This window comes from Centrocercus urophasianus, unplaced genomic scaffold (genome assembly GCF_019232065.1).
Source record: "Centrocercus urophasianus isolate 14NV4802_14NV808 unplaced genomic scaffold, USGS_Curo_1.0 seq_5, whole genome shotgun sequence".
NCBI classification, from domain to species: Eukaryota; Metazoa; Chordata; class Aves; order Galliformes; family Phasianidae; genus Centrocercus; species Centrocercus urophasianus.
In genome coordinates this window covers 3,373,354-3,393,688 of record NW_024885088.1, presented here as the reverse complement: position 1 = coordinate 3,393,688, position 20,335 = coordinate 3,373,354, and the positions used below count along the sequence as shown (strand labels likewise).

Sequence of the window (20,335 nt, the reverse complement as noted above, 5' to 3'; positions counted from 1 at the left end):
CCCGGAGCGGGCCCGCGGCAGGGCCCGGGCGCGGCGCGGAGGAGGCCCGGGACCGCTGCAGCACCGCAGGAGTCGGCCCAAGTAAGAGACGCCGCCCGCGCGCCCCTTCCCCCGGCGGGCCGGGCGCTGCCGCGGCTGTGCCCTCCACGTCCGTCTGTGTGCTTCTCCTTTCCTCGCGCGTTCTGAGAAGCGCGAAGAGAAGGCTGGAAGTGAGCCTGACAGCCTCGGTCCTGCTGCTTTGTCACAGCCCGTCTAGCCTAACCGTGTATATATATGAATATATATGTATGTATCTTCCTGTTACTGTTAACAGGAAAGCTCTAACTAGCAAGCTGTTTCTGTACGATTTTTGCTTAGACGTACCTCTTAATCACGGGAAGGAGGAAGATAATGTCGTGTGTTATTATTATTTTTCAACTCCGCATTCACGTTTTCTGCATCTTTCCTCCTGGGGGACAAAGAAATGATGAGGCATCTAGTACACTAAACACAAGGGCTAAGATACTTCTTCTCTCTACGTAAATAGCCTTAATATAAGCACACTTACAGGGTGTCCTGGAGCCTAATAGGATGTTGCTGCAGCTAATGGATGCGATGTATAATCTAAATAGTGTGAGGTAACCTCTTCAGAACTCGAATGTTCTAGTAGGATAGTTTTCTGCTATATAAACCCCGTGGTAGTTCTGTGATATGTTTCTCTCCTACACTTTCTTTTTTTTCTAATTCCATTGTCTGTTTTAGGAAGAAAATGAAAATCTTCTCTGAGTCTCATAAAACTGTTTTTGTTGTGGATCACTGCCCATATATGGCAGAATCCTGTAGACAGCATGTTGAATTTGATATGTTAGTAAAGAACCGGACCCAAGGAATCATACCTCTAGCACCCATATCAAAATCATTATGGACCTGTTCAGTGGAATCGTCTATGGAGTACTGCAGAATAATGTATGACATTTTTCCTTTCAAGAAACTGGTAAGTTTTTCTACAAATTCTGCATGATGCTTAATAACTTAACTGGTACTTTCGTGTTTTCATGAAGCTTAATTCTGCTTGCTGCTGTTAGAAGTCTAAGTATGATTTCTTATAATTGTATTGTTGATACAGTGAATTGCTTTTTAAATTACTTTAAATAGCATCAAAGTCCCATTATATGTTAATTTTTGGGACCTTTGCATGTTTTGTGCAAAATGTGAGTAGTGCTTTAAGGTAACATGCTCACAAAAACTTGCGGGAGGTCTTGCTGCATATCATACTCTGCTTCTAAATATATATACCTGGTAGCACTTAAGGCTTTTCAATACCAACTCCAAAGGAATTGGATAGGAATAGGAGGGGTATCTCTAAGGGCAAGTTTGAAAAAGTGAGAGGGCGCACAGCTATTCTTTAGAAGCAGAAATACCTGGTGGCTCTTTAACTTGTGGTTCCTGAAGCTGCCTTATTACTGAGTAAACTCTTAAGAAATTTCCCGAGTCTGATCACCTTTTTTAAAAATAAGAAGTTGTAACAGTGATATTGCTACAAAGTAATGGCAGCCAACAGCCTGTTTTAAAAGGCAGCCAGGCTTTGCCTGACACAAATGCTACTGGAAGTTCACTGGTTTGATATGTCAGCCTCACTGCTTTGGTGGATTGTGTGTCCTGGCTCTCAGACAGCGTATGCTTAATTTAAACTGCAGTCTTGGCCTATCATGGGATTATATCAAGTGTATGCTCAATTAATTTAAAACATGACTGAAGTCTGTGTAGTGTATAAACTGGAAATTGACATGGAAGATGTTCTTCCCCTTGACTGTTTCTGGCAACTTTACAGTGTATTTTGCTCTCTAATGTTGAATAGATCTTGCTAGGTACTTACCCTGTAGTCTACTGTGATGACATCAGGAGAACAATTTGCTGTACCTCAGTACTTCACAGAGATTTTTCTGCAGAAGCTATTACCTATTTATTAAAACTTAACAATATCACGAGCTATTAACTCAGAATCAAGGTTGATTTGATTGCTTAAAAGCAAATGTTTGTGTAAGAAGTTGCTAATCATTTACTCTCTAAGTAATATTATGAATGTAGCAGTACCAAATGCTTTTTGTACATGTCTTATTTTCAGTTTGGCTTGTAATTGCATACATCTGCAGGGTATTAATTAGTCTGAAGGAGGAGGTGCAATCCTTGTCAGTTTGGTTTTGGGGAGGTAGCCTTAATCCGTGATCTTAGTTGACTGTTATCTGACATGAACTTTTAAAATGCTTTCAGGTGAATTTCATTGTGAGTGATTCTGGAGCTCATGTTTTGAATTCTTGGACCCAAGAAGACCAGAACTTGCAAGAGGTATCCATTAAAAATGTTCTTTTTTGAATTAGTTTAATCACAGGGCAGATTGTGATGTGTTACTAGTTGCTCTCCAAGGTGATCAGCTCTCATGCAGGCATGTTCTGCAGTGCACAGGAGGTGAACGGATGGAGACGGGGGTGGGATGAAGAGGTCCTGCAACTGGGGAGTCCCCAGGGTGAGAAGAGAACAGCCAGGGGCTGCCAGCACGTGTGGGAGCAGTTGAGGGGCTGGGTTGGGAACAGCATTGAGGGTCCCATAGGTGCAAAGATAGTTGACCAGGGCTTTGGTTGTGGGAAGCTCCAGCTTCTGGAAGTCTCCCAAGGGACTAAGGGTGGGGTGAGGGGGGATTCCAAGTGTGTCCAGCTCAATGAACTTCTTGAGCAGGTGTCGAGACTGAATGAGGAAAATCATCAGGCACTGCAGTATCCAGAATTTTTTTGAGAGAGACTGATGTCATTCTATGCAGTGATGCAGGCAGACTGACAGCACTGCCTTCAGTCCCTGCAAGAGGGACTGAAGAGAAAGAAACTAAACTGGCTTTCAGCCCTCAGGAGATAGATTCCAATAAAATGCAAGATAATGGATACAGCAACATCATCTTTGCTTGGAGCAAAAGGAGGAGTCTGCCTTTTGCCCCTGAAATGTACCTGTGGAACAGACATGCAGCTCTGCGGCTGGAAGTAAGAAGGGGTATGGGAAACAATCAAGGGACAGGAAGGGGCAACCACAGTAAGCTGACAAACTGCCTTAGTAGGCACAGTAAGCTGCCTTATTGGTACCAGTGCCACCAAAAAAGGCAAGAGGTGTAAGTAACTGGGGACTTCTTGTTGAGAAGCACTGAGGCACCTGTTTGTCACCCAAACACTCTCAGTAGAGAAGTGAGCCTCACTGTGTGTATGTGTGGAAAGATCATGGAACTGATCATTGGAAGCTGTGTTAGGGCACAAGGTTCAACGAGGCCAAATGCAAGGTGCTGCACCTGGGCTGGAACAATGCCAGGCTTGAATAGGGACTGGGAGAATTCACTGAGAGCAGCCTTGTGGAGAACTTGAGGTCCTAGTGGATGAGAAAGCTGGATGTGAGCCAGCAGTGTGTGCTTGCAGCTGGGAAGCAAACTGTATTGTGGCCTACACCAAAAGTGGCACGGCCAGTAGATTGAAGGAGGTGATTTTTCCACTCTGCTCTGCCCTCATGATGCCTCATCTCCATCAAGGCCCGGGGCCCTCAGCGTAAGAAAAGATGTGTATCTGGTGGGTGGCAACCCTCCTTATGGCAGGGTGGTTACAACTGCGTAGTCTTTAACATTTTTTCCAACTCAAGCCATTCAGTTATTCTATATTCAATATTAAGTTATGAATTAAAATGCTAGTGGGCCAATGTGGTCTGAAGTTTTTACATAGTACCATTTTAAGTGGTAGCCTGGGAGGTTGGGTGATTTGTATAAGCAGCAACATTTGGAAATACAAGCAGCTTTCAGGACCAAATTATATTAAAATAAATGGTATGAAGAAATTAGCCTGGTATGCATTTCATCTGTAAATTAGTGATACTTTTAGAATTTTACATTTGTTTGTGCAGAGAAACGTAAGAAGGTATAAACAGTATTTGCATTCTTTATTCTCACTTTCACTCATATCTAATGGGCTCATGTTCTGAAAGGCTTACTTTAGGAAGCAACTAAATTTCCCAAGTTTTCAGAAACTTAAAGTGAATTGCAGTTGATAAAGTAAGGATTTCTTATAGGTATTGGATATAAGTTGCAATTATATATAGCTATATATATACATATAGCTATGTATTTTTCTATGAGATATGATATTGTATTGTACAAGCTTGTTAACACATAGGAAATCAGTTGCATAGGGTAACTTGAGCTCAGTGCTTTTCCAAAGTCTGGGAGCGTGTACAGATCTTCTATTGCTCTGTTTGCTTTTCTCCTGTCAGTGTGAAGTAACATGTAAAATAAGTTGCCATTATAACTTTTCTCATAACTGAACTCTTTAACAGATGCCTCAACAGTAACTTTCAGTCATTCCTTTATCCAGTTAATGGCAGCCTTAGCAGCTGTGGGGCCACCTAATCCTCGGGCAGATCCAGAATGCTGCAGCATACTTCATGGGCTGGTTGCTGCAGTTGAAGCACTTTGCAAAATAACAGAGTACCAACACGAGGCTCGAACCATGCTCATGGAGAATGCAGAACGTGTTGGAAATAGAGGGAGAATAATCTGTATTACTAATGCAAAAAGGTATGTATTATCATTTGCTTCTGCCAGCAACAAATAGAGATTTCATACATTTTTAGAAGCATTTCATTGATTGCTGTAAATTAATGCTCTAAGTAGCTGTATTCTTAGTAAATCATTTCTTGCCTTATTCATGCTTTTGTTTATGGAGATGTGCTACAGTAACCAATGAAAAATTCTCACTTTAAATAGAAAAGTATGTGGTGGCTTGCTGCTCTGAATGAGAGGATTTATAATACTGCATAAAACTGTTCATTTCTCTCCAGTGACAGTCATGTTCGGATGCTTGAGGATTATGTTCAGGAAACCATTCATGAACATAATAAGCTTGCAGCTAACTCAGATCAGTGAGTATACTTTCAGCAGTTTGTTTTTTCCCTATGTGTGCCTGGTATGTTCTCTTTAGAATTTACACTTGTATTTCTTAAACTCTTCTGATGAGTGGTTTGAATGCTGCTGTGTAATAGAGGGTTCTAAGCTGATGTATCATCCCATATCCTCATATCAATCTGATGAAATATTGTCCTATCTTTATCTAAAACATGAGATGATACAGTCCTGTAACAAGGCATGCTTAACCAGTTTTGTATCTGCATTCTTTCTTGAAAGCAACCGGTTAGTTTCACTTCTCTATTTCCTTAGGGTGAAATAGCTGAGGGGCTTGAAAGTAGTTTTTAATTTGTAAATTATTGTGTTACTTTATAACTCCCTTGGAATAAAGGAATATCTTAATCTCCTTCTGCCACTTTTCTGCCATATGCTTTGTCTAATTAAACAGTGAACTGCTTGGTGCAGGAATTGTATGTTATTGTGCAAAGTATACGGCAGCTTGAGATTTTATCCTTGATTGCTCCGTAGGCATTTATATAGCAGAAGCTATATTTAGCTGCTGCAAATGCAGTTTTGTATATGTAAGAAGGACACTAGTGCAAGGGAGTCAGATTCTAAGTCCCTTGTAAAGGGTGACCTACCATAGGATCATAGGTTGGAAGGGACCTTTAAGGTCATCAAGTTCCAACACCCTGCTGTTGGCAAGGACACACCTCTCTAGACTAGGTTGCTCAAAGCCCCATCCAGCCTGGCCTTGAGTGCTTCCAGGGAGGGGGCATTCACAGCCTCATTGGGCAGCTTGTTCCAGTGTCTCACCACCCTCACTGTAAATAATTTCTTCCTAAAAGGTAACTTTTCATACACTGCTGTAGCAAAAGTTGCAGGAGTGTCTCAATCTTTCCAGGTTTCCAGCTGTGTTAGGAAATAAACATGGTATTTACACAGCCCCATGTTCACCAGAATCCCCCCATTAATACTTGCAGGCACACTTGCTGAGACAAACCCTCTGTAGTGTCCATTTTCAGGTGATGAAGGTAAATAGTAGACAAGGATTTGCTCCATTTATCTGTTTAAAAAAAAAAAAAAAAGGCATCAAAGTACTATTGCAACTGAAGAGCTGGGAATGATGCACAAGTGCTTATTTCAGTACTTTATTTTGAAGTATGCTTTTGAATGTTGTTTATGTAACTTTGTTTCTGAAAGCATTTTCTAGAAACTCTATTGTACCATCTGGGATTCTGTGTTCTTTTGGTCAGATGAATCTCAAGAGATCGTTTAGTTCCTGTGAGATACTTTTTTTTTTTTTATACTTTTTGCTGCCCTGTAGGTTAAATAGCATGTTTTTCTTTTCAAGCCTGATGCAGATCCAGAAATGTGAATTGGTCTTAATCCACACGTACCCAGTTGGTGAAGACAGCCTTGTTTCAGATCGCCCTAAAAAAGAGGTAAAGGTCTTAAAATGAGAAAATGTATCGCAGCTATTGGGAATACTGTCAGACTCCAGTAGGTAATGCAGTTAAGCCTCAAAGCTTTAGGCCCCTGGCATAGGAAGGAATACAGGTGACAATTCTTTGGAAAGTTGACAGCTTGCATATTGCCATCTGAAGTGCATGTTTTCTTTCATAGTATGCAAGCATACATGGTATCATATTTTTCACTTCTTGTAGTAATTTGTGTTTTTTTTGTGAAGTAGATTCTGTAGGATGAGAGAATGTTTGTTTTGATTTCTCTTTTAAGAAGGAATTGAATGGAGAACCACCAACTGCTTGGTGTGTTGGATGGATAAGTTAAATAACTTTCTATAGAAGGCCTGCTTGAATTGCTAGCTAGCAGCATGTTCTGACATGTATCTGCTAAATTACACTGGTATTGCTCAGCAAGGTGTCCCATGTCATCCAGGCTGAAGCATTATGATTTAACTGCTGAGTGATTTTTCTCATGACACCGAAATGATGCTTTGATCTGTGTAGTCAGGTGCTAGGCAACACAATGCCCTTATCGTGAAAAGCCTTGGAAGGCATGTCTGCTTCCAAAGGAAGGGGTAATGTATCACAGGAATATAGAGTATTTGAAGTTCATCAGATCTTTAAAGTACTCTACAAAAACACGAAAAATCACGAAATAAAATGATGCATATAAGAACATTTCAGTTGTAGCAAAAATGTGTTGCTGTATGAACTTGTATGCAAACATGTGCAAATGATTTTGTGATGTACTGATTCGAGAATGCAAGGAAGGTGTCTCGGTCTTAACACAAAATGCATCTAGTCTTGCATCCTACTTCACAAGTGGAAGGGAATGCAGCTACTGTTCTGCAATATTGTTCAGAAATACTCACTAGTCACGCTTTAAAAAAAAAAAAAAAAAAAAAAAAAAAAAAAAAAAAAAAAAAAAAACCCCAAAGCTGTACGAATGATTAAATCTGTCCCTTGTAAGACAATCATTGATTTTGGTCTTTGAAAAATGAGCAATGTCATCACTTGGAAAATCAAATGCAACTTACAGCTTGTGTTTTGTTTGTCTGACATGCAGACAGTTAAAAGGAGCTTTGCACCTGTTACTCAGTAGCTAAAGGAGGGAAACCCTAGCCCTGGAAAGAGGGTTCTTTTCCCCTGTCCTGGTACAAATCCTTCCTATTGACAACCAATGAGTCAGAGTTGGTACTGCACCTTTAATTTGTGACATGTTGCAGAAAGTGCAACTGTAGCAACTGACACAATCTGCAGAATTCTGCAAAAGAAGCAATTTTTTTTTCCCCTTTGTAACTTTCCATGATAGTTTTCTTTCTCATTGAATTTAATGGTGTAAATGTTGAGTTTAGCGTTTCAAGTGTTTTATGTTGTTGGATGACACTGGAGTCTAATCCACTGACACTGGGTGTTCTCTGTCAATTTGTTTTAGCTTTCACCTGTTTTAACCAGTGAGGTGCACAGTGTCCGTGCAGGACGGCATTTAGCTACGAAACTGAATGTTTTAGTCCAGCAACACTTTGATCTGGCTTCCACCACAATAACCAACATTCCTATGAAGGTAATATTGTGCCCATGACTTTGTTAGCTTGCTGTATTGCTTCTAAATTTCTTTGCTTTCTTTTAATTTAAATGATTTTTTTATATTGATTTTCTCTCCATATCATTTTTTTTTGTTTCTTTTTTTTTTTTTTTATTAGCCCACATTTAATGTTTGTGACCAGGTTAGTAAAAGTAAAGTAAGGGAAGAATGTAAAGAAGGATCACAGAACAAAATGTATTGCTACATCGAAAATTGAGATCCAGCAATACAAGTGTTGTTTCAGTTCTGTTTGTGTTGCTTCATATAAATACTATCTTATTTGCCTCAAATTACTTTGTTTGTGATTCTGTTGTCTTTTTCTAGTTGTGTTGTTAGATATTCTTGACCCTTGTGCATTTTAGTGGCATAGTGACTCTTTCCTCTGTCTGATCGTCATGCCCACTCGAAATAAAGGTGTTTGTAACTAACAGCTGGTTTTTGGCTAAAGGCTTTCCAGGATTTCCATTCTGAATGTCTATAAACCACAAAGACAAGGATTGGATATAATCTATTTGGGGAAGCTATTAAATTTAAGTATGAACAAAGTTGTTCACATTCCTATTATTTCTTATCACTACAGGGAGGGAAATCAGTGCAATTAAGTAATTAAATATTAAGTTTATAGTAATTTTCTGTTTCAATTCTCCTTCTTCCTGATGCAAAGGGTCAGCATTCAAAGGGTAAGGGCAAAAACTTATTTTTAGAAACAATTGAAGGCTTTTTATTTTTTTTGGCAATTCCTATTGTATTCTTTGAAAAACAGACACTTTCTATGAAAGTCTTTCAAAAATAGTGATTTGATATGGATCCAATAACTTAAAACATGGAATTAAATGTCACAAGACATTTGTTTTTAATGAACTTTGACATGGATCATCAGATAAATGTGACTTCTAGGTTTGCAAATACCTTGTCTATAATCTGATCTGTGTGCTGCTAGTATGCCTCTCCCTTCTATCTTTGTCCTTATAGTAATAGACTATGTTGAATTCCTTGTTTGTGGTTTTTTTTTAACTTCTAATAAATTAGTGGGATTACTCTCCCATTTTTTGCTGATTTGTTGCTGCTGTTTAAAGATGCAGTGATCATCAACTTGAAGTTGAAAGTAATTTTTTTCCCCCCCATGCATCTAAGCATTAAGAGAATGGTGGTACGCTCAAAGTCTGCTTTTTTTGTTCTAGATTCTTGTGAGGCTTCCTAAATGTTATAAATTTAAGCAAAATTAGTTACAGCTGTTTTAAGTCTACACCTTCCACTGTGTACACTGTCAAGACACTTGCATTAAGATAGTTTTTTTTTTCAAGCCCTCTAAAGAATGAGAAGGCTGCATCTTTAAATAGATCAGAGAGCTGTTTCCTCAATATTGCAATCCCATTGTTGTCTAATGCACTTGGGAGACTTGTTTTCCTGTGATGTAAGAGCTAAATGTCAAATCATCACAATAGTTTATCAATAGAATTAGTGACTGCTACTTGGAAATAATTGCATGCATTATTTTTACCTGTCTCTTTTAAAGGAAGAACAGCATGCTAACACATCAGCCAACTATGATGTGGAGCTTCTTCATCACAAAGAAGCACATGTTGACTTTTTGAAGAGTGGTAAGTAGAAATTGTTCTCTAAATGTTGTCTATTCAATCATGTGCATGCTAGGAGGATTTACAAGCAGGGGTTATGAGTTTGGAACTGATGCAGGTTTCAGACTTAATTATTAGAGTTAAGGGGAAACCTTATTTGTAAATAGCACGTCTTCAGTTGTTCCTTGCAGCCTAATAACTTCATTTGCAGTGTTGGCTTTGAAGATTTATTCATGACAGGTCTATTGTAAAGTTTGGAGGTTCTAAGATGACTACTAAGATGATCAGGTGATGAGACAGAAGATGATAAGATGACTTACTAAGATGATCAGGGGGCTGGAGCACCTCCCCTATGAGGACAGGCTGAGGGAGTTGGGCTTGTTCAGCCTGGAGAAGAGAAGGCTGCGGGGTGACCTCATTGCAGCCTATCAATACCTGAAGGGAACCTACACCCACGAGGGGAGTAAACTCTTCAAAAGGGCTGACAACAGCAGGACTAGGGGAAATGGATCGAAGTTGAAGGAGGGAAGATTTAGGTTGGATGTTAGGGGAAAGTTCTATACAAGGAGAGTGGTTAGGCCCTGGAACGGGCTGCCCAGGGAGGTTGTGGATGCCCCGTCCTTGGATGTGTTCAAGGCCAGGTTGGACGGGGTCCTGGGCAACCTGATCTGAATGTGTGTGTTTGGTGGCCCTGCTAGGCAGGGGGGTTGGAACTACATGATCCTTGAGGTCCCTTCCAACCCGGGTGATTCTGATTCTGTGATCTGTGATCTGTAAAGTAATAATAAAAGATTTCAAAAACAGGATTTTTGTGTGTGATTTGTGAGGGGGCACTTCAACTTCTTACTGAGCTTATTGAATAAAAAGCATGCTATCTGAGGGACAGGTGTGATGGTTTTACAGAAAGTAAAAAAAAAAAAAAAAATAAATGAACAAAACAAATAAAAAGGTGGTTGAATACTTGTGGAAAACTATTCCTTGAACAATTGAGCTTTTAATCTGTTTATTAAATAATTGCCATCATTCTGTAGATCTGTTTATGACAGTAATTGCTTTGAAAAACTTGAGTTGCTTTTGAGCTTTCTCAATGTGTTGAAGCATCCAGTATGGTTTTTGTAGCTTGGAATTGCCTAATATTCCTCTTGGGCGAGCTATTAAAACTTCTGTGAGACTGGGTGGGGGGAGGGAACAATTTTGCAGAAGGTGTTTGAGATCACAGTTTGTTTATATATAAAGTGAGGCAAAATATTCTGTATTGGTGGTACTTAAAGGCTAAAGCAAGCAACCGAAAACACCCTGTCTACCAGTGTTCAGTGGAATGCTTATTATGTTCCTCTTCTGAAATGCTAAAGTCTCATTTGAAGTCTTTTATAGGCTGTTTTCTCATTTCTCAGTGTTGTTTGTAACTTTTTAAGTGGCACTGAGTCATAAGAAGTCTTAGTCTGACTTGCTGTGTGTGTAGAATACAGGTATTTAGTTACTGACTACAGATATTTTTTACTATTCAGTTACATGGCTTTAAAGCGTATTAGGAAGGTGATGGTTTAACATCTTAGAAGTATAATATTTTAACAGATGAGTTACCTGCCTGTTATTTAAGAAATGGTGGGTATTTCTCAAATTTGAAAAAGTTTGTGTGTAAGCAAGCAGCTGCTTTGGGGGACTTTTCTTCCCCCTCTGCTCTTAAGAGGACTGCCATCACCTCCAGGACAGAATGCATCTCCTCATTTACGATTACTGATCCTTCTCTTTTAGTTAAGCTTATGATTGAAGACTGGGGGGTGAAGGAATCAGGTGTTAGAATACTGAATTCTGACTGACTTGAACTTACTATGCATGTTGAAAGTACAAAGCTTTAAGGCTGAGGCTCAGAAATCCTGTGTAAAACCTAGAGGCTCTGGGAGTAAGGCTGCTAGTAGGAGCTGAAACCAGGCTCCTGCTGCAATGGCCTTTTGCTTTGTTTTCATCAGACCTTGTCAGTTTTTGTTCCTTTTTTTTTGTTTTTGAAATCCATCTTCTAACAGTACTAAACACTAGGAATGGGGAGATTTGGTTATTTAATTAGATCTTATTTTTAATGACAGTAGCTAAGGAGCTCATGTAGAGGCAAGCCTTAACCTATTCTGTGAGAGGTTTTTCTAAAAGGATTCAAATTATTTAAACTGAACTCTTAGTCATTAAGAAAGCCTCTACTGCAAGTTACTTTCATGATCAGTAAGCAGACCAAACAAATATTCTGTGAGGAAATCTTTATAATATGGAATCGAAGAAGTTCCTACATAGAATCTTAGACTGAACCCTAACATATTGCATAGAATGTTGATGTATGCCTCCAATTACTTTCAGATTATTGTGGATTCAAGCATATTGTTTTGACTGTTTCATAATGTATTGTTATAGGTATTAATATCTGCTTTAATGCCTTCAGATGCTGTCTACCAAACCAGTTGTCAGTGTGATGTTATACAAAAATATTTGTAGTGATAAAACACTTGTGGCCTATTTAAAAAAAAAAAAAAAAAAAAAAGTTGTTCGAATTGAATTTGACATAGCAAAGATGCTGGATAAGAAGACAGATTTTATTTTCCCTCTAAAGCCCAAATTGTCAAATGTGCCTTTAGATGAGCTTCATTTTAGGCTGAGATACAGTATGTATGTAAACTAATCAGCCTGAAAGAAGGGCTCTTAATTCTTGCTAAGGGTTTTGATTCGTATATGGAAAATCAATGCTTTTCAAGTCTTAGGCCTTTTTTTTTAAAAAAAAAAAAAGAAAAAAAAGGCTGCTGCAGGGTAAAACAAAATGTATCTATAATTTTCCAAGTGTTGAATATGGGGAACATACTCTGGAGCTACACTGTTTGCTTGCATTTCTTTTTTACGACCATTCAATAGCTGTTGATTTTTAAAAGATTATTTTAAGTACTGCTACTGATGAAGGGATTTCTTTCACTTGTTAAATATCTAGCTTAATTAGATTACTTCTTGTATGCGATCACGTTATTAAATATTTTGCACCTTAAATTAAAAAAAAAAAACACTAGAATTATTTGGTGAGTTTTTGTGCAACAAAGACAATGTTTGATCACATCATGATGCACGTTTTTCTGGCTCAATACTGCAGGTGATAATCACGTAGGTGGCAGCAGCAGAGAGGGCGCATTTAAAGAAACTGTGACGTTAAAATGGTGTACTCCTCGAACAAATAGTGTGGGTAAGTAACATGATATCTTACAAAGCTGCTATTCTAACTTGTGTTGGATGTTCTCCTTACCTACTAACAAGAATTAAGCAAGGAGGTAGTTCTTGATGTTGTTTTTACCTTTTACTCTACATACATCACTGCTGATTTCATCTTGTTTTAGTAGTGGTGAAATGCTGTTCAGCCTCATCCTCTTCTTTGGTTATGTGAGATGTTTTTTTTTCTGTGTGGAACTAGATTCAACTTTTCTACTCCTTCATTTTTTAGAATTGCACTACTGCACTGGAGCATACAGAATTTCACCAGTAGATGTAAATAGCAGACCATCTTCATGCCTTACAAACTTTCTCCTTAATGGTAAGTTTGTGTCCTTGGCTAATTATTTTAAAGTTGTTAATATTGCAAGTGGAACGTTGTGGTGGCTTTGCATTGGTAAATCTTTGCTTCATCTGCTGCTCTTTCAGTTCCCCTCCACAGAACGGGTGGGAAAGTCAGATGAGAAAAGACTTATAGGTTGAGACAACTGAATTATCTTCTCACCCTTACCTTCAGGGTAAAACAGACTCCTCACAGGCAGATAAATATAATTTATTGCTTTTGTCTAACAGACCAGAGCAGTGAGAACTGAAAGCACCTCTTTCCCTGCACGTTCTTTTGCCTCCTCTCCCTGACTGACACAGGGGAGTGGAGGATGCAGTCAGCTCATAGTGCTTAGTCCTGGCTGCTCCTTTATGATCACTGTTCCCCTGCTCCAGCACAGGGAACTGATTCTGCTTGGGCTTTCCGCAGGTCACAACTCCCCAAGCACTGCTCCAGTGTGGCTTCTGCACCACAGGGCCCACACTTCAGGGCTGCACTGGTCCCCTCTATGGCTTCCTGTCCCACCATGAGCTCTTCTCCACAGGCCCCAGCTTCTGCCTGGGGCCTGCTCTCTTGTGGGGGCTCTCCATGGGCTGCAGCCTCCTTCAGGCTGCATTCATCTCCAGTAGCGTGGAGTCCTGTGTGGGTTGCATGTGGAGATCTGTTCTGTGTGGTACCCATGAGCTGCAGGAGGACAGCCTAGGCATAGGCACCATGGGCCTCTCATGGGCAGGGCATTTCTTCTCTGCACCTGGAGCACCTCCTCCCCTCTTTCTGTACTGACCTGCAGGGCTGTTTTTCACATTCCTTGCTCCTTTTTCTCAGCTGTTGTTGTCCAGCAGTTTTTCCCTTTCTTTAAAAGGGTGCTGTCCCAGAGGAGAACCCAGCGTTGCTCGTGGTTCAGCTCTGGTGATGGTGGGTCCCTTTAGGAGGTGGCTGGGGTTGGCTCTGATCTGATGGTAGGGCTGGACTTTGCTAACAGTGGCTACCTCTGCTAACAAACTTGCCACATTTCAGCCTGTACAAAGAGGGGTATGTCTGTATGCTGTGAAAATGCTGAGTATGTTAACGTGTCATGTAAATAACTGGAAATGAGAGGAAAGAGGTAGAGAGCAAATACTGAATCCTGAAAGTTCTTTACTGAATCCGAATGTAGAATACATTGTATCTGCTATTACTATGTATTGTATGTAGAATGCATAGTAAGAAACATTTATTTCAGTAGGTGGTGATATCCTTTATTGTAATGCTGGAAGTATGTAGTCAGCTTCAATTGTTTCTTTACAGTAAGCAAAAAAAAAAAAAAAAGGCTGCATTATGAACATCCTTTTAATGGGATGTGTTTGTTTTTTTTTCCCCAGGGAAGTTATTCTGTGTATTTTTCTAAAGATTCTGTACTGGAAAAGTACTTTGATTATTAAAAAATAATTAGAACTAAAACTGATAGTATATTAAGGAAACCCTCCCTTCTAATCTTCTGTTTCTGGTTCCTTGTAATAAACAATTTATTTGAAGATTACTCGTCTTTGTTTAGTGTATTTTAATGAAAATAAGTCAGCAAGTTTAGTGTGTCTGGAAAGTTGTACCTGTTGTAAGTATTAAAAGTAGAATAAATGGATACCTTTTATACTTGAGTGGGTTATGTTGCTTCTTTGTAGAAGATGCTTTTAATGAGTTTCTGCAGTAGAGCAAGATAATGGTTAAGTATACAACATCATCTTTGACTAAAAATAACAAGCCATTCATACACAATGTACCATATTAATGTCTAAAATCTTATTTTTCTTAGGAATAATGTCCTGCTTAGAAAGCAGTAATGTGTTCCCAGGAGGGGGGGCCTTTCAGCTGTTCTGTGTAAGATTTAAAAGCTTACTGTATTGTTTAGGGAAATAGAGTAGAAGCTTGAAAAAGTTTCTTGCTCATCAAGGTCAAAACACAACTTAAACGGATTCAAAGTCTTAATGGTTTGGTCCAAACCTCCATGTATATGGTTTTTGTAATTCAAAATTGCGATACATGGTGGCTAATGAAGCTGATCTCACTTCCATCAGGTCGTTCTGTTTTGTTGGAACAGCCACGCAAGTCTGGCTCGAAAGTAATTAGTCACATGCTCAGCAGCCATGGAGGAGAAATTTTTCTGCATGTATTAAGCAGCTCACGGTCAATTCTAGAAGATCCCCCATCAATTAGTGAAGGCTGCGGTGGGAGAGTTACTGATTACCGGATTACAGTAAGACTCCTTTTTTTAGATGGTTTTCACATCAATGACAAGAGATGTAGTGCAATGGTGTTGTGTATGGGAAATTCTAGTGTGTGTTCTGGAGATCTGGGGTGGTTTACATGACATCATAATCTGATTTTCTTTGTATACATTGATGTATACTTAAAGTAGAACATCCGTTCATTGTCATGTGTGCTTCATAGAATCCTTTCCATGCTGAGGAAACACTTTGCTGCCTTATGCACTGTCCATATCTGAACTTTGGTTTGATTCTGAAACAGCATTTTCCTGGCGAGGTTTTACTATGGGCTGGGTACACATAGAACAACTGTATCATGGTCATTGGTGGAAGGCTTGATTGTGTGTGAATGAGTTGTGAAATAAGTAGTAGATGAAGTTGTCAGCTTTGAACTCTGATTATAGAACAGACAGTAAGCTGGCATTTTTTTTTTTTTTTAACACTTCCTTTGCATCTACTGTACGTAAGCAGGAGTGACTTCCAGAAAAACATAGTAAAGCTTCTTACCATGCACGAAATACCTTACAAGTCCAGAAGACCTTCTTGTTAAAAACTTCGTGTCAGTTTTTAACCCCTGTTATTATGAATTTCTGTGTTCACCTCAAAGAATGTCACAAATTTGAAAGCTAGAAGAAGGGCTCTGGGTGTTGGAGTCAGGTTTAGTGATGGTGGTACACAGTTAACGATAGGCGAGAGTATGCTGTTTCACCCATTCAGTGAAAGTTACTTTGTTAGAGAAATTCCTAACTTTATTTTGTTTGGTTATCATTAGGATTTTGGTGAATTTATGAGGGAAAACCGATTAACTCCTTTTCTAGAACCCAGATATAAGATTGATGGAAGTCTTGAAATTCCACTGGAACGTGCAAAAGATCAATTAGAGAAACATACTCGTTACTGGCCTATGATTATTTCTCAGACTACCATCTTCAATATGCAAGCTGTAAGTAATCTTGGGTGTGTAACCTTTTCTTCTGGTCTAGAGTAAGTCTGAATCTGCTACTTGGCGGAAGCACTAACTCTACGATAAATCATTTGTCACAAAATGAGTTTATTTGAAGATTTGTTTCTAACTTCAGTACTTAATGTCAGTAGATTATAACTGTTTAATCCAAATTGAGTGCTGTACTTGAAACTGGCTTAGCTAAAGAGCTGCTGAGTTGCAATGGGTAAAGACAGTAAGGCATGCCTGTGGTTATACCTCAGTGTTGCTATTAAATTCAGGAGAGAATGTAGTATTTTTGTTGTGTATTGTTCCGTGGTTACACAGACTGCTTTTGCTTTGTCCTGCTAGTTTCCTGCAATATGTGGACTTCCCATTCTTGACTTATGTTTTGTATTGCAGGTAGTGCCATTAGCCAGTGTGATTGTAAAAGAAGCAATGACAGATGAGGATGTATTGAATTGTCAAAAAACAATATACAATTTGGTAGATATGGAGAGGAAAAATGATCCGCTGCCAATTTCAACAGTTGGTACCAGAGGAAAGGGTCCTAAAAGGTTAAATACAAATATTTTTGTTGTTGTTGGATGTTTCTCAGAAAATATATTACTTATATTGTTTTCATACATGCTTTTAAAATGTGGCCAAAGGTAATATGGAGTCTACTAAATGATATACAAATTGCTCGCACCATTTAGGGACAGTGGTTGTGCCGAGTGTTAGGAAACAGCAGTGATGTTATTACTGCAAAAATTGTGAGTGTTAAATGTGAGTACAGAAATGATCGAGGAAGGTGACAAGCTATGGGAGGAAAAAGTGGAAAAATGTCAAATGACTAAGAAGGGGAGCTTGAGAATATTGTAAACAAACAGCAATATAAAAGTGAGTTATTAGAATAGTCCAATAACTTTGAAACTGTTACTTAAAATATAGGATGTTCCTTTTAAAGTCTGCATAGGATTTCCATTTATTTGTTGTTCCAATGGTGACATATGCATACATTGTAATTCCAAGAATTAACTGGAAAGAAATTAGTCTGCAACAGATCACCAGGCACCTGGAAGTCATTTACGGTCAACCAATGTAAGATTCCTAATTCTTGGTTTTTATGCAAATATTTAAATAAATCATGGGTGTTCCAGTACTTGAGTGGTCATCTGCATCCTAATATTGCTTAACTTGCTGCTTAGCAAACAGTTGACTGAATTCAGAAGTAACTTTTGGCAGTCAGATCTCATGAAAGTTAAGAAATTGCTGTCAGTGGAATCAGTATCTACATTTCAACTAAACTGAACTCTTAGTGGGGAAAGATCACGTGGTGTGGTTCCATGAATTGCAAGGATGGGACGATCTGAGGTGTGGGTGCATCTTCACATGAAGAAGAAGCTCAGGGGATAAATAAAATCAAAACAGCACAACACAAAAAAAAAAGTCTTTAATTTAGCTATTCAGTAGATTAATGATTTAGATTATCCTATATACAGTTGTGCTTTTCCTACCCTTGCTTAGAGATGAACAGTATCGGATTATGTGGAATGAATTGGAAACTCTGGTACGAGCACACATTGGCAACTCTGATAAGCACCAGCGGGTCTTGGAGTGTTTGATGGCTTGCAGAAGCAAACCCCCAGAGGAAGAAGAACGCAAGAAACGAGGCAGAAAGAGAGAAGACAAAGAAGACAAGTCAGAGAAGTCAGGAAAGGACTATGAAACAGATAAGCCATGGCAAGAATCAGAAAGGTAAATCTTCTAAAGGAATGTAAAACCGTGACATAATAACCTTTGTCATGATGCTCTGCAAGAGAACTGCTGTAAAATGGGTTCTAATTTGATTTGTTGGTAAGCCACATTTAAAAGCATAAACAATGATTCTGAACCACAATTTTTTTAATCGGTTTAATTGGCCATTGATAAGCTGGAAAAACATCTATGTTATTACAGTGCCTGCTTATCATATTTGCAAAGTAAGAATATTTCACAAATATGGACCTTGGACAGGCTGCTGACAGCAGGGCTTTACACTACTTTGTAACTACAACACTTAGTATACTGTAGGAATATTAGAACATGAAATCAACTGTCCAGTCACATTTTTGCAGTCAATTGGATGGTAGTTGGGTATATCCAAATTAATTAGGCTGGACTCCTCAGTTGAACACCAAAGATGATTGTCCTTGCACCTACAGTTTATGATTCATTTTGATTATTCTAACTTCTGAAGCACTTCAGATCTGGTTTCCTTCTTTCAAACTACTTATTCTAAAGAAAGCACCTTGCATTACTAAGCTTTTTTTAATATGTAGTTTTGTACATGTTAGGATTGCTTAGGAGGATGGACACTTTGACCTGTGTTATTGTCACTGTGCTGATGATCTTCTTGCCTTTCTGCATATGATCAAATCCATTTCTACAGCTACTTCTGCTTTGACAGGTGGAGCAAAGCAAGGGCTGAGACTGTAGCAATTTGATACAGAATGTAAACCTGGATCATATTTAAAAAAAAAAAAATTGGCATTCTGTATATTCATTGTTGGTTGATCTTTTTCAGTTTTGACAGAACTACCTCAGTGAGTATGATATAAATATTTTAAAGGAGGTGAAAATATATTTTAAGGTCTTTCCCTTAAGTCTTCCAGAGGATTATTTGACTAGTTTTCCCAAGTTTCCCAGTTTGACAAGCGGTCAGAAGAAACCTCATGATGTGGGTAGTGGGTCACTTGAAGAGTAAAGATGTCAGGAAATAATAGATGCTGCTGTAGTGTATCTTCGTTGTTTTCCTTCTCTCTCAAAAAGGTTAAAAAGTCTCTTGGATCGTGAAAAAGAAGAACTAGCAGAAGCAGAAGTTATAAAAGATTCCCCCGATTCTCCTGAGCCCCCCAACAAAAAGCCTCTTATAACAATGGATGAAATGCCTGTAGTGGAAAAGGCAAAAGGTAAAACAGAAGGATTGTGACAGATTTTTTTTTCACTTGAAAATTTGTATATTAGTCTCTTTCCCTAAGGTAATGAGGCAGATCCTGGAGTAAAAGCTGAATTAGTGAAGAGAAGTTTTAATTAATGCTGAGAAACTCTTGTTAAGTACACGTGTTAACCTTAACAAGTCAATGTCAAAAGAAAGACTCCCAAGATACTGTGTCAACCTAAAAGATAGGCAATTGGATTGACAAGGGACAAGGACATATTTCTGCTGGTGCTAGCTGAGGTACGCTGACAGAAACATTGTTTAAGAGTGGATATCAGAAACAGCTGTCTCTTGCTGACTAATGAATGTAGACATGCCAAACTGTCTAGTTGTTGAAAGGGACATTTATCACTGGCTTCTTTTCCTTTTTGAGCTGCTACTGTCTGTCATAATGGCTGAGTTTGTGTTATGATGCTGCTTGTGAAGCAAAGTCAATCTCCTATAAAGCAGCAACTCAACTGCTGTAACTCTGTGTGTGTCATACTTACGTAGTCTATATTAGAAGGCTTTTTAATATTAGTGTTTTTAATATGCTGTACTACCAAAGTCTTAATATCTTCAGAAACTTCATGTTCTAGGAACACAGAATTAAATCACTTGGTTATAAGTCATCCAATTACAGATTTTACCTATTTTTGCATGCAATTTTAGGGCCAATGTCCTTGCTGTCTTTATGGAGCAACAGGATTAATACTGCCAATTCTAGGAAACACCAAGAATTTATTGGTCGTTTGAACTCTGTCAACAACAAAGCTGAGCTGTACCAACATCTGAAAGAAGAAAATGGGTTTGTATCAATGAATGCATCACTACTACTCAAGCAATAGTCAAATGCAATAGTTTGAAATAGATTAATAGTTGATTTTCATTAAAAGAACTGCTTGCATTTTTGAGGATTAAAGTATGCGAAGTTTATAAAACAAAAATTGCAGCTTTTGTTTCTTTTTTTTATTTTTTTTTTTTTTTAGTTTTTTGATTGTATTAACAATGATGATCCTTACCAATTGCTTTCTGCCATTTCAGAATGGAAACGACAGAGAATGGAAAAACTGGACGACAGTGATTTTGTTCAAACAGAATTTGGCTAAATTGCACGGGGG

The 20,335-nt window shown here is 38.6% G+C and overlaps 1 protein-coding gene across 1 annotated transcript; it reads left to right on the top strand.

Moving 5' to 3' along the window:
- Positions 1-8: 8 nt before the first annotated feature.
- On the top strand, positions 9-20,335 carry INTS13 (integrator complex subunit 13). Its single transcript, XM_042835051.1, has 17 exons — positions 9-81; positions 742-973; positions 2,251-2,325; positions 4,374-4,576; positions 4,840-4,920; positions 6,258-6,348; positions 7,805-7,933; positions 9,471-9,555; positions 12,653-12,742; positions 12,998-13,087; positions 15,142-15,320; positions 16,103-16,273; positions 16,676-16,830; positions 17,783-18,013; positions 19,067-19,206; positions 19,887-20,022; positions 20,259-20,335. The coding sequence occupies exons 2-17, from the start codon at positions 749-751 to the stop codon at positions 20,296-20,298; spliced, it is 2,121 nt and encodes a 706-aa protein (XP_042690985.1). The 5' UTR covers positions 9-81; positions 742-748; the 3' UTR covers positions 20,299-20,335.